Source organism: Fopius arisanus, unplaced genomic scaffold (genome assembly GCF_000806365.1).
Source record: "Fopius arisanus strain USDA-PBARC FA_bdor unplaced genomic scaffold, ASM80636v1 scaffold00038, whole genome shotgun sequence".
Lineage (NCBI taxonomy): Eukaryota > Metazoa > Arthropoda > Insecta > Hymenoptera > Braconidae > Fopius > Fopius arisanus.
Genome location: NW_011887777.1, coordinates 971,219 through 985,613, shown reverse-complemented (window position 1 = coordinate 985,613; position 14,395 = coordinate 971,219). Strand labels below are relative to the sequence as shown.

General features: G+C 35.7%; 2 protein-coding genes across 8 annotated transcripts; one reads left to right on the top strand and one right to left on the bottom strand.

Annotated features, from left to right (window-relative positions):
- Window positions 1-387: 387 nt before the first annotated feature.
- On the top strand, window positions 388-2,503 carry LOC105266465 (probable enoyl-CoA hydratase, mitochondrial). The gene is made up of 6 exons (XM_011304649.1): window positions 388-576; window positions 1,136-1,342; window positions 1,410-1,534; window positions 1,897-2,101; window positions 2,159-2,346; window positions 2,419-2,503. The coding sequence occupies exons 1-6, from the start codon at window positions 480-482 to the stop codon at window positions 2,482-2,484; spliced, it is 888 nt and encodes a 295-aa protein (XP_011302951.1). The 5' UTR covers window positions 388-479; the 3' UTR covers window positions 2,485-2,503.
- Window positions 2,504-2,578: 75 nt separating this feature from the next.
- On the bottom strand, window positions 2,579-14,375 carry LOC105266464 (uncharacterized). Of its 7 annotated transcripts, none has more exons than XM_011304646.1 (3): window positions 14,290-14,375; window positions 4,446-4,975; window positions 2,579-4,332 (listed from the first exon to the last, which is right to left on the bottom strand). In XM_011304646.1, exons 2-3 carry the CDS (start codon window positions 4,906-4,908, stop codon window positions 4,142-4,144), a joined length of 654 nt encoding a protein of 217 aa, XP_011302948.1. In that variant the 5' UTR covers window positions 4,909-4,975; window positions 14,290-14,375; the 3' UTR covers window positions 2,579-4,141. The 7 variants fall into 7 exon arrangements, with proteins under 7 accessions (XP_011302948.1, XP_011302943.1, XP_011302950.1 ...); XM_011304641.1 differs by lacking the exon at window positions 14,290-14,375 and adding an exon at window positions 13,666-13,905; XM_011304648.1 differs by lacking the exon at window positions 14,290-14,375 and adding an exon at window positions 10,096-10,116.
- Window positions 14,376-14,395: the final 20 nt, after the last annotated feature.

The window sequence follows — 14,395 nt, the reverse complement described above, 5'->3', positions numbered from 1 at the left end:
TGTCTTGGGTCAGGTCTTGGGCAAAAGTCAGAGAGTATCATCTTATCAGGAATATTCCGTTAATTATGACCTGAGATTCATCTCCTGTAAAATTATTAATAAATTCATTATCCGAGTGAATGAGATCCGAGTGAAAAAGAATTCAACAATAAATTTACAGAAATTTTCTTCATTTAAATAGAAATAAATAAATAACCATTTCCATTATCTATTTTTAAGTTTCCTTCGTATCCATAAATTTTTTATGCAAATCCGTTTTTTTTTTGTCATTTTTAAGCTGGAATTTATTTTATCGGTTAAGATTTAGAGACACAACGAGTTAATTAAACCCGATGCTAATAGATGACGGGGTAATCGAAAAATTGTAATTCTGAACTATCAACTGAGCTGAATTTATTACTGTCGACTGAACGAGGGAGATAGAGGTTTTCTCCAACTTGTAATTTCATTTTCCAAACCGGTCGTACAAAGTATAGATCATGGCAACGAGAAAATTCTCACAAATTCTCTGCACACGAGTTGCAAAATTGAATAAATTTCCAGCACAATTCACATCGACCATCAAATTCTATTCGAGTAAGTAGAAACAATATTTCATATTTATTCCTGAAATTGAAATCAATCGAATTATTCGATCCCATTATCTCCCGCGGACTTTGCCCTTGTTTTCACAGCACCAAATAGTCTGATCAATCATTTTAATAATCAATAGGGGTAAATGTCTAGAACAGGTCCACCGCCCCGATTTTTTCGGTTTTTATCTAGATTTAAGGCTTTTTTCTTCCTCTTTTCGAATTTTCAAATTAATCTCTGGAAACAAATAGAACAGAAGCTACGCGCATTTCTATGCCGCTCTTTGCGTTACCCAGGGCTACGGTAGGGACGTGGAGGTGTTGAAAACTCCGTCACTTCGAGCCCGAAATTCCATTTATTTCTTGGTGGACCTGTTCCAGACATTTACCAAATTTTCCCTCAATTTCATCAATAATTCGAATTATTGTATAAATGTTCTTATCAAATTAGTGTGTGAGATACTGCTTGAATTATAAATGGAAATAACGCGAAGAAACTCCGAGTCACCGAGAGCACTGATAAGAATCGGCGATAAAATTTGATAATTTAATTTTATTTGTAGCGCCGTCAAATGATTACGAATTCATCAAAGTTGAAACAACTGGAGAAAAGCAAAATGTTGCGCTAATAACACTGAATCGTCCAAAAGCTCTAAATGCACTCTGTAATAAATTGATGCTAGAGTTGGACACAGCTATTAATAAATTAGATAATGACTCGAATATTGGAGCTATCGTTTTGACTGGATCTGAGAAAGCTTTCGCAGCAGGTGATTTTATCTTTGCGCAATTTTAGTAAATGACGATTGATCAATTTTATCGAATACCGATTTTCAGGAGCTGATATCAAAGAAATGATGGGCAATACCTTCGCAAACAACGTAACGAAGAAGTTCTTGGAACAATGGAACAGTGTTGCTAACAGCAGAAAGCCTATAATTGCAGCTGTCAATGGATATGCGGTGAATATTTATTGCAGAAGAGTTTCTATTATTTTTCAGGGGAAAGCCTTTTTTAGAATGCATTTTAGATTATAAAGGGGTAATTACTCCCAGGTTCTGCTATTGGGAGTTTTTTTTTTGTTTTACACTCTGATTCAACTTATTCTAGGTGTTTAATTATAATGTAGTTGTGTTACGAGATATTTTGTCCTGTGAATTGGGGATGAATTTTATGATTCTAAGGACTTTTGAATTTGTTGATTTCAACAAAGGAGATATTATGTTATTAATCGGAATTTTCTGTAACATTTAGTGTTGTTAAGACTATTTTCTAGAAAGTTTTCTTATTAGTATTAATAATCAAACGAATTTGAAAAATTCAGCTAGGAGGTGGTTGTGAGGTCGCAATGATGTGCGACATAATCTACGCAGGGGATAACGCGAAATTTGGCCAACCTGAGATCAACCTTGGGACAATCCCAGGGGCTGGTGGTACCCAAAGATTGCCAAGAGTGATTGGTAAGAGCAAAGCAATGGAAATGGTTCTCACAGGCGATCAAATAACAGCTGAAGAGGCAGAGAGAAGTGGTGAGTGTTTGACATAAAATTTTGTTGACTACTATTAAATTATTGACAACTCTTCAGGATTAGTCAGTAAAATCTTCCCAGCTGATAAACTCGTCTCCGAGGCCATCAAAACAGCCGAGAAAATAGCATCCAAGTCGCAAGTAGCTATTGCCTTGGCAAAAGATGCTGTTAATGCGGCATACGAGTCTACCCTCAACGAAGGTCTTCACTACGAAAAGAGGACGTTCCACGCCACTTTTGCAACTGTTCGTTTTCAATGTTTTACGATAATTGCTTACTCCATTTTGCATTTTACTAACTTTATTCTCTCTTTTCAGGATGACCAGAAAGAAGGAATGGCTGCATTTTCTGAAAAACGCTCTCCCAAATTCACCAACAAGTAAACGAATTCCAATTTCAAAATGTAAATAACAGCTATTCCAGAATTTTCGCGTATTTTCGTATTTTTTTAAAGAGGAAAATAAATACATCAGTTGATTGATCTTCATTTCATTTAAAATTATTTTTATTCAAGCCTTACACTATGCAAATATACATCAATAACACAATGTAAAAGTGTAGCTCTTGATCAATGGTACGAGTACAAACTCTTAAATACAATTGATTATGAATGCAGGGATATCTATGAAGACACAAATACGATATTGTCTGAGTAGAACGTGGAGAAGGGCCTAGTTTAAAAAAAAAGAGTGTCAGCAGCGAAGAAATGTCAACATTTCTTCTTTTAACATTTCACCACTGAACTTCTTGTAAATCTCCAGTTAAGTGGAATGCAGACGGAAATTTGCCTTTCAGTTTTTAATTGACCCCACAATAATTATCTGATTTAATGTCACTGAACAATTTATTTTTAAGAACATGGGAACTATCTGTGACCTGAATTTTTAATTCAGCCATTATTTCCTTTGAGTTCCCATTCACTTTATTGGATTCATCTTCTCGGTTCGTCGACCTTCCACCATTTTTTATACTGCCTTCTATCGATCAATAAATATTCCAGTGATAAGACCTCCCCTTAATTTTCTCATTTGACTCTTCCCTGAATTGGTCATTATTTTTTCAGAGATCAATTTTAAATATCAAATGAATATTAATCTAACAACCTCATCGGTCTAGTAAATTAAATGACGTGATGATATGTCAGGTAAATTGTCCGTTGCATTTTCAATCAGTAATAAAAAAGTCCATTAATTAAATATTTATCAATTGATAGATTTTTAATATCGGGTTGAATCTGAATTAATTTTTGCTATCAAATTTTCAAGGTAATGTTTAATAAATAATGGCTTGTGATTGTTGTTTTTTTTTTTTTGTATTCCACTCAACTTCGAACCCCAAACAGTCAAATCCGTGTATTTTTTTCCCTCAAACCACAGTACATTGACTAGCTAATACTAATTACGTAAGTACTCCTTTCTTTAATTAAGATAAACTCCAATTTGAAGACAAGCACGCATTCATAACAGTGATAATGTGGCGTATATCCACGGAATATTATTGTCGAATATTTGAGAAAAGGAGAAATTTATTGTTGTCGGTACTCGGCGAAAGTCAGCCTTTTTGTTTTCAGGTATCTAAAAAACTGAAGAACTATTTAACTAACCAATTACTCATAATTCAAAGTAATGGGCAAATTCTTCCTTCTGGTTTCCTCAAATAATAAGGAAGAACTGTCGGTTTCCGTGCGTTATATACAATTAATAGAAAAAAATCGCCAGAAAAAAATATTCCAAAAATATTGTCGATCTTCATCATTAATTCACTGCATTAATTGAGGAAAAAAATTGTGCCCGTTCAGAAATGAACTAGATTACAGATATTTGTAATAATTGTGGAATATGGGAACATCGGTTTTCATTTACGTATATCACAGTCGTAAGCTCTGCTCCAGAACAAGTACGAAAAAGTCATTTGCAAACAGGAGGAAAAAAAGGGAAAAAAGAAGTTAGCAACGAGGAAATAAGTAACAGTGCCTCGGGGGCTGACTCCACAGTTGTTTTGCTATAAAATTCTTTTCTGCCTTAATAAACGAACGAAGGCTTACCGCTTATTGCGGTTTTTCATGGTGAATCGCCTCCAAAAATTGCCACTTTTCTTAACAGGTGTTGTGGTTGGCGTATCGTAAGGGTAACTCGACTCGTCGTCCGTATCGTTAACACTGACTGACTCTCGAGTTGGAGATCCCCCATGTCCTGAATCCCGATCTCCATCGTGCCCAGCTTTATCAAAACCTGCAAATCATCAGTCATGTTGAATAATCCAATGAATATCAAATATTTTATTAATGAGGCAAATCCTAGTGATAATAATTATGTGAATTGATTTGAATAGCAGAATAACTCACCACCACCAGCTCTCAAGACATCGAGGAAAGTGCTCTCAGCGTTTCCTCTGGTTCGTCCCTGCTTCTGGGATGGTGTACCAAAGCTTAAACTTTGAATACTTATTTCTGCTTTTAGCTGTTCCGGTGGTATATCATCAACTCTAAATTCATTTGGATCAACAAATGTCTGCAGGAGATCACGCATTATTTTCTTCCGGATAGTCTTCTTCATCGACAGGTGCCGCTCTAAATGCTTTACGTCGCTCTCGGTTAGAGTTTTGCTGTTGTCCTGACGACGTGATTTCTTCTTCTTGCTGTTCCTCGGGCTCTCCTCTTCCCCCGACGTTGAGCCGACCGACACCGCACTGTCGTTGCCCGTCAATTTCTCGTCCAATTGCCCCCGGTCGGTTTCCCATTTGTTGGCGAAACCAAAGATGTCCCTCAGGTGAGGGATATTTCGATCCGTCGTCTGTTGTCTCGCCATTTTTTCCCGGATGACACGGATGACTTATCGAGACTTCCAGCTTTACTTTATTTATTACTCGCGTAATCTGAAATATTTTATAGAATAATTCAATTCAGCAGTTATCACTGGATATTTTGAAATTTAAGGGAGATAGCAAAATTTTTGTAAAGACATTTTTGTCAAGATCATTCAGAGCAAGAAAAAAGAATATTATGAAAATTTTCATATCTCTCTTGTATACTGAGACATTTATGGAAAACTCAGTTGAGAAGAGAAACTGGAATCGATTCAAGTTTTATAGAATATCCTCATTGCGGAAATATCACTTTATTTTTAAAAACTATTGATTTTAGCCGAAAACATGAAAAGATCGATCTTGTCTGAAATTTAATCATCTTCAAAAAATGTCTCAACCATTTTTCCAGTAAATCAATAGTTTCCCAAATAAAACGTTGAATTCCATCGCATTTTACCACATTTCTACTGTTTCTCATTGTTTTCGTTTTAACCCAAAATAAATAACCTTATTAACTTTTTTACCATCGAAAAAAAAAGAGAGGAGAAAAGCGAGTCTTACAACAGTTCCGCATTATTGATTTCATCACGGGTAAATAATTAGCTTGAGCTCAATGAGAAATTACTAAAGTTTGCCGCAATTGCGCAGAAATTTTACTGCGTAGAAAATTCCACGCATAAACTCCAGTGAAAATTTTCCTGGCCTCCCCCCGCCCTTAAATCCACGGTAATCTCGAGAATAATAACAATCTATCACGGAACCTATTCTCATCTTATCTCACCGACAGCTAACTGATAATGAAAATTGTCAAAACGCGGAAATCTTTCTCCATGCAGTAAAATCAAAGTAACGACTTTCAAATCTCCCGCCCCCCCACAATGACACGTCTTAATGTTTTTCAACTCCTTATAATGCACAAGAAAAAGTGTCACGGGAATATCCTTCCGCACGTGAAAACGCAATGCGGAAGATTAATTGTTTCTGGCTAAAAGGCATCATGAAAAGACAATTAGAATTTTTTTATTCGTTTCAACAATGACTAGGCTTTTTTATTTCTTGATAATATTGAAGAATTTCTCATAGATTTGCGGCCCACGAGAGCCAAACACCCATTGCCATTTATTATTCACAATTGCGTAGGCATAATATAATGTATAACGTCCGCTTTTATTTTCTCCTACCGAGATTTATGTAGGCATTAGCCCAGATGTTACAGAAGTCCATAGCAATTTCTGTCTTTGCAATTACACATCAAGTCCATCCGCATTATTAAACTTTCCTTAACTTTAAAAATATAATTAATTTCGATGATTCTTCAAATTTATTTCATTCATTCGAATTCTTCGCACAATTTTCTTTAGTTTAATTTAATTTAATTAGTAATCATTAAAATTCCTATAATAAGAAATTATCTTGCGCTCAATTAGACTCAAAAACAATGAAACACTCAATTGAATTTAAAATCTAATTCACAATGGAACTTGAAAAAAAAAGATTTAGAATGTAATAGTGTGCAACGAGCTAAAAATAATTTTAAGAATAACAATTTGTGATTATTTTTCTAGTAATAGAGTTCCGGCAGTGGATTGATCCTTCGATCTTAAAATAACCTTCGGATGCCGTTCACTTGCTGGCATTTTTTTTAGGATAAATCCGTTTGTACGCGCGGATGTGGAATTTCTGCATAAAATTATGAGAGGATAAAAATTAAATTCGTACTGGAGAAGACGATTATTTCGCAATATGACGGATGTTTTTCCATCGGACCGCAGAGTCGATTGACTAAATAACTATAAGGATGTAATTTTCATGAATAGAAAACATTAAACACGATTACAGAATAAACCGGTTACTGACGTATATGGAATTTATGCAATTCCCACATTAATTCGTTTCTGGTGTTGTACATATTTCAGTGAAAAATAAATCAATAAGAACATCTCGTCAATTAAATAACAGAAATACGGAAAAAATATCTCGCAACTATTCCAATCATTCGACAATTTAATTATCAATTATTATATATTAATTATCAATGCCAAATTGCGAATGAAATAAAAAAGTCGAATAAAACATTTTCATCGATTAAAGGTCGATATTTTTGCTGATTAAAATCAAAATGATAAGTATGTGTGATAATCTATTGTGATAACGAGATTTCAGTGGAAATACCGGAAATTAACATCGAATGTTGCGGCGTAATTAATCACTATGAATTATCAGCTATTGTGCAGGGATTATAGAAATTCAGGATTGTAATGATTCCTCGATCGGTCTTTTTTTCCAGTCAAAGCATTAAACTCTCCGTTTTCCATTGTTTGTGAGGCCAAGGAGAACTACACGTTTGCATTTTTCGAAGCTGTGATGAACAACAATGATAGTCAACACGATTACTTCAGTCATATCACGAAAAGGTTTCGAGGTCTTTTTGAAAAAAGGCAAGGACTCGTATGTAAGTCATCCCCGAGGTCAAATACTCAGTACTAAAATTCTACTACCTCAAAAAATCCTAAGACTCATAAAAATCCAAACAATTCGTCTTCCAAATTTTCATTCCAACGAACAATTAATCAAATGAGAATTATCATGAGATTGTATTGAATTCAGTTATTTATTCGATGATGTAATGAATTGTGGAAAAATAGAGAGAGAAAATCGGCAATTATCATTTCTATTGAGTTATATATTTATTTTTATTGTTAATTACGATAATTTGTGATGTGAGGGATTTAGCTGATTCGTATAGACAGTAACAGTAAAACTGGTTCAGCAGACTAGACACGAGCTAGACCTTTCACGTTTCTTTCGTCGTGCAATTATCTAATAATGCAAATCATTGATTTAGTGGTTATAGCCGGCCGTTTCCACGGAACAACTGGCAAGATCCACTAAAACTGATGAAAATACTGATATTGCCGATCGATTATTCGTCAACCGATCGCTTCATTCGTTCCGCACATTTTCCGCATTCTAATTAATAGCTTTGTACATCGGGGATTTGTTTTTTCCTATACGTTTACCACATTTTTCGTTTCTACAAAGGAAAATAACGACTGATTTTATGTTCGTGCATCGACATGGTTCACCGAAGCGGAAATGACTTTTTGTCTTTCCTCTTTCCCTTTTTCTCTCTGTGACCTTTAGTACACCGATGAAATGAAAATCATGCATTTCTCTCTCCACGTTATTTCAATCCTTATCAAAAAACAATTAATCCTCAAAATAAATTTTATTCTATCGATTATTTACCTATCAATTCGAAAAATCCTTGATTTATCCATTTTCCAGTAATTAAAACATTAAAACAAACTCAATAAAATTATTTAAAATTCCAATCGTTATTTCAATTATAGATTAAATAAAAAAATTAGTTCTCACACTAACGATAACACTGACAACAATTGGAGTGGCAAATCCATAATTACCGGTAATTTATCAGTAAGATAATTTTTTTTTCGCGGTAAATTGTCCGATCACTCTTTCACGGTTTGCCATTTGGGTTGTGATAAATATTAAAATAGACAACTTGTTAGTTAGAATTGTTGTGAAGAAAATATCAACTTGTTATAAACTTAATTAAGATTGATTTGATATTTTTTTTTATAGATATTGATTGGGGGTTGATGTGGATCCCACCGGGAAAACCGTCGCGGTGTGACTGAGTGATCCCCGAGACTTTCACTCGGTGTAGAGTCCAATACGAATCCGTTTTGTTGAACGACGAGGAGGTAGAGACCCCGAAGAGGTGAGAACCGGGGAAAAGAAGGACTTCGCCTCCCACCGACATAACCGAACACCCACACCTTTTAACACACCACATTTTCACCGTCCTGTAATCCCCACATATCATTAACTTGTTTTCTCCCCGTTTTTACTATCTTTTGTTCCATCTCCAAACGATAACGTCATCTGATAAGGGATTTCCTCGGGAGGTGATTTGCGACACCAGGGGAGTTGCAATTATTATTAAACTACCCATCGAAATTCTCGCTGATCGGCGAAAGTTCTATATCCTCGATATATCTGGTTTTCTAAATGTCAAACCGTCAGGCTGTCTTGTTAGAAAATTAGGCTTCAATTTTTGTTGCTACTACTCGCTTATAATTTTTTGCCGAACGCGAGTCGACCAGTTGAAACTTAAATTAAATCTCTCTGATACCGATTTTTCGACTTTACGCTGGAAACGATGGAGATACCGGAATTTTTGTAATTATCTCTTTTGCAGGTCACAATTAGTGCTGCAATAAAGGTGATTACAAAAATTTCTCTATTCCATCTGAATTCCGAGATATTTGGTGAAAATCGGTCAAGGGCGGAGGTCGCGATTCAATCGCAATAACGCAAGAACAATAAATCGTAATGAAGAATTTTTCAGGAATATCCGGGGGAGGAAAGGAGGAGTAATTAAGGGATAAATAAAAATAAAATGAGTAATTCCAATCCCAAATCCTTCCGTGGGAAGACCACATAAATTCCTTCCGGTTCGAGAAAGTATTTCATATCAATTAAAAACGGGTAAACAAAAGAAATTCGTAACCTACATTTTTTGTACATTTTTTTTTCTTCCCTTTCGAATTCTCCTGCTTTGTTTGACACTTTAAACATCCTTAATGTACCAGATTCGTGTACGGCAAGTGTTATTTGCTTCTGTTAGTGAGCCATTCTCTTCTCCCTCCCTTCAAACGAGAAGTACATTATATACAGTTATGTTGCCAGGCCCTACCTTTCCATTTGATCGTGTACATTCAAACCTGTTCATATGTATTCAACCATATGGACGTGTCACTATTGTACATTAACGTATTATGAGCCTGCCATATTTTTATTTATCACTTTTCGATACTTTTCCGATATTCCCAAAAGGAAAACCCCATTCCAAATTCTGTGATCAATAAAAATGACGCTAGTATTAATAATTATTATTTCCCTGATGTTGATGAAAAAATGATAATTTTTGGAAAGTGAAAATTGACATTTTTTCTTCTGGTGAAAATATTTATGAAAAGAAAGTACAATAAATAAAAGAATAAGTGAATAAGATACGTATTGATTGAAGTGATTGCTTCTAGTTCTAGACACCAGTTACAGGTAAAAAGAAAGACAATAGGCATCTCCATCGGGCTTTTACTATGATTTAACTTTGGACAATGTCCATGCTACACTGAGCGGAAATACCGTAGCTTCTGTACCTCATTACATAATCAGAGCAATGTAACTTCTCGTTGAAGACTCTCTTTGTTCACCCCTTTTTCCTGGAAAATAATCATCCAAGCTGTCTGTTATCGGCGATCGTGAGAGAATTTTAGAAAACACTCGGTTTTCACGAGAGCCATTCTACGAAATACCAATGGATTGACTCGCATTTTTGTGCAAGGGTTTTCAATTTGATGAATCACGTGATAAATTTAATATTGAACTGATTCCCCCGAGCGAAACTCAGCTAACCAACGACAGAGCAACGGTACTCAACAAAGGCGTCGTCTCGTGGCCTCTGGAGTGCGTCTTCCTTTGCAAGGGAACATGAGAATCATTTCCTCGTATCTCCATATGAAATTTCCCCCAAAACACCCAAAACAACTTAAAAAAATATAATAAGACTCTCCTGAAATTGTTCTAAGATTGTCCCACAGCTGTATTCTCGCAGAAAATAAAATATAAAAAACTTCAATAAATAAAAAAACAAACGTGGGCACCACCATTTTGCTTGCACACCCCCTTCCACCGTTGCGAGGGCTTCAAAGATGGCGGGGCGCTCATCTCGCATTTTCAAATGTTTATTTAAATTGTTAGTCTTCTTCGAATGACTGTCAACTTGTTTTATTCTGTTCCTCTAATGTGAACAATTTTTTAAAACCCACGGGTGCATATTTCGATCGTTTTCGGCGGAGGCATCGAGTAGTGAAATCTTCGTCAATTTTTTTTTTTCAATCCGAGGACCTTTTAATGGATAAGTTAGCCCGTGAAAAGCATTAAAGTCGCGGCAGGCAACTTAGAAGATGCTGAGGGAATCGTACCGTTATGCAACCTGCTCCGTACATCGTCAGACTCCCGTTGTTGTTCCGCGACTGGCTTGCGTCAAAAGCCGAGACCCGGCGACGCCTACTTACGTGGTAAAACCACGATTCTCAGGCAATTTCATTCTTAAACGAATAAAACTGCCTCATTCTTAGGTCACAGAACTATTTCGACCCACGTCAGGCCAATAAAACAGAGTAAAACTCGAATAATCGGCTAATTAGATTTTTTGTAGCTTCGCCACCTTCACAAGCACGCTGTTAGAAAAAACTAAAATTTCATGGTCAGTTGACTATTAAGTTTCAGGATAGGGGTACTGAATACCATTTATGTGTTAAATGTGTATTAAATTTCAGATTTTAGTCAAAATTCAGCAAAATTACAAAATTTTAAGGGACAAGATGAAATGAAAATTCCTCAATTTTTATAAATTTTCAATCACATATGACCATTCGGTGTTAATTACATTGAAATTTCAATGAAACTGAGAATTTAATTATATTTTCGGTCCAATTCAAGAACCTATTTACCAGAATTTTCTGGTTTTTTGTTCATTTTCTGGAGAAAATGAGACGAAAATTGACAGTTTCTGTTTCTGATTTTCCCGAAATAATGAATTTTCAATGCCAAAATACTGTGAAATTCCAGTGGAATCGCGGGAGGGGAGATAAATAGAGAGAAGATTTTTTAACAGGCTACTTTCAAAAAAAAAACCTTCACCCCGAATAACTGCGGCCGAACGCAAAAACAATGTAAATTCCGCGAATTAACTGTACAAGCACACCTGGAATAGACGATAAAACACCAAGAAGTTGAGCCTCAGGATAACAAGTTACATTCACACATTGATTCATTACGAAATCCCTTGGGGTTGCCCAAGATCTCGCCTTGTGTGTCCGGTAAGGTTTCTCTTTGTTCCGCTTGTTGGTTATCCCCGAGGCCCGAATGTCCAGTTCACGGCTCGTCCTCCCGCCTTTTATATTATTTTTTTTCTTTTCTTTTCCCTTTTTTTTCATCGCATTGTCGAATGAATCTACCGGGCCGTGATTCCGACAGTAGGATAATTACACCACGTAATTTCCCTTAATTGCGCGATTGCACTTCAATAAGATTCGATACATTGCCGATCTGCATATCATTTTCGCATATCAAAATCGAATTTATTTCAGCCACAAATAATTATTATCCTCATTATTAAGACTTGTGTTTGTCTTGACCGTTACACAGTAAATAAATATTAAATATAATATATTTTCCAGTGGCATCTTATAAACAATCTCGGACGCTTTCATGATGACCTAGAGTTTTCTATTTTCTATAAATAAAAAGGATCTGCGGAAAACTGTCGGTATATTCTCGGAAATGGGTTGTGCACAAAAAGGTATCGAGGAAATGTGATGAAAAATCGCACGTGAACGATTTTCTTTTTGTCATTTGACGCATCTTTGATGAAGAAAGGTTAATCCTATCTTTCCAGATCTCAAAGATAAATGTCAGTGTTAAATTACCAACGGCTCATTGCGCTCGTCGATAATTGGCTGTTGTGATAACTCGGTAATGATATTTTAGGACTCACGATAATGCCCTTATTTCCCTTAGTCTTCATTGAGACCTTTGCCAAAGGTCACCCCCTATGACCTGATGACCATGAACCTTTCACTTGGCCTTGTTACAGTGTCACATTACCTGGAAAATTCCCCTCATTCCCCTCATTCCCCTCTTTCCCCCCATTTTCATCTCCCCCCTTTTCTATATCGCGGTTTATCGCGTGGAATCAATCTCTGGCATCTTTGTCTCGGAAACATAATTTCATTCGACCCAATTACCACTAAACTCTGAGATATTCCCCTATTGTTTGAAATATTCTTTTTCAAATTAACGCGCCGTATTTTGCAACAGTTTAAATTTAACTATCAGCATTTAAAATGAAGAATTTTATTGTAAAAATTTCATTCAATCCAATTATCAGTTAATTCTCAGATATTTCCCTATTGTTTGAAATATTCTTTTTCAAATTACCGCGCTCTATTTTGCAACAGTTTAAATTTAACTATCAGCATTGAAAATTAATAATTTTATTGTAAGAATTTCATTCGATCCAATTATCAGTAATCTTTAGAAGTTATCGTATTGTTGAGGAATATTCGGTTTCAAATTAACGCGCGTTAATTTACAAAATAGTTTAAATTTCCAGACATTCAGGATTTGAAATGAAGAATTGGATGGTGGAGCCCCGAAGGAATTCCAGTAAGTGCTTTTAATTCCCCAAAAGCGAGGGGAAACGAATGGTATTTCTAAATATAAAGTGAGCGGAAGAAGTTACAGGAATAAAAGCCCTAGTATATGTCGCAGGGAACACTCAGCCACAATTTCTCACGTCGCGTCTAGCCGAAAGGGAAGGGAATTGCTCCGAAAAAATCTGGAATTCAAATTTCCTCCACATGAATAATGCAAGAAAAAAACCCCTTAAAAATGAACGCAAGACAATTATTCGTCTCACATTTCAATTAGACAACACATTTTCATTAAAATATCTCCCAAAATTAAAGAATACCTCTCAATTCCCTCAAGTCTTCTCCAACCCTTCCACAATTCCCCCATTTTCATTGGAGTAATGATTAATTCAATAATAACGAGCATAATAAACCGACAATGTAATAATTTCAGCAGAAAATTTTCAACTCAGCGCTGGAATTCTATTCGAAAATTTTCTTTTTCCACAATTGTTTAAAAGAAAAACTTACCGGTAGAGCCAAGCGTTATCCGCAGCTCGCCAATTCACGCTGTTTTAATTGTTATTTGAAAAAAACCCTTGACACTTGCACAATCAGAAATTGATTCTGACGACTTTCAACTGCTGTTGATAAATAACACCGCAATTTTCTCGATGACAATATCGATAACGATTGATAATCACGAGCGATACACTGTAGTTACTCCAAAGAGGATCCGTTGACAACTGACGGCTTTACGGAGCTACACCGTCACGTCAATGAAAGCCGCCCCACGCTATATCATGCTATATGCGCTATATTCACGAGATATATTCACCAGGAGAAGCGCACGCACCTCCCCCTGCTCACCTCATCGGTTTAATACACGTGTATGGAATGAACATTCTCACCCCCTGGATATTAACGTCATTACATTTATGACGTGGAATCAAACGTCTCCGATTGCTTTTACGTCATGACAATAAAAATGCTTGATTAAAAATTGTGAATGAATTTTCCAGTAAAATTTCTATAATTAATTAATCAATATCTACTAGAAACTTCGAAACATCTAATACTGGCAATAAAATTTCATAACTGGAGTTTATCAATTCGTTATCGATGGGATTTAATCAGGATTAACATTTTACTCACCCGTCAGCAGAATTTCTGTTTTTTCCCCTGAATTGATGGATTTCCTGGTGAAAAATCGTAGCACAATGAATGCTCTCTTCACGAAGACATAATCAGCAATACAAGT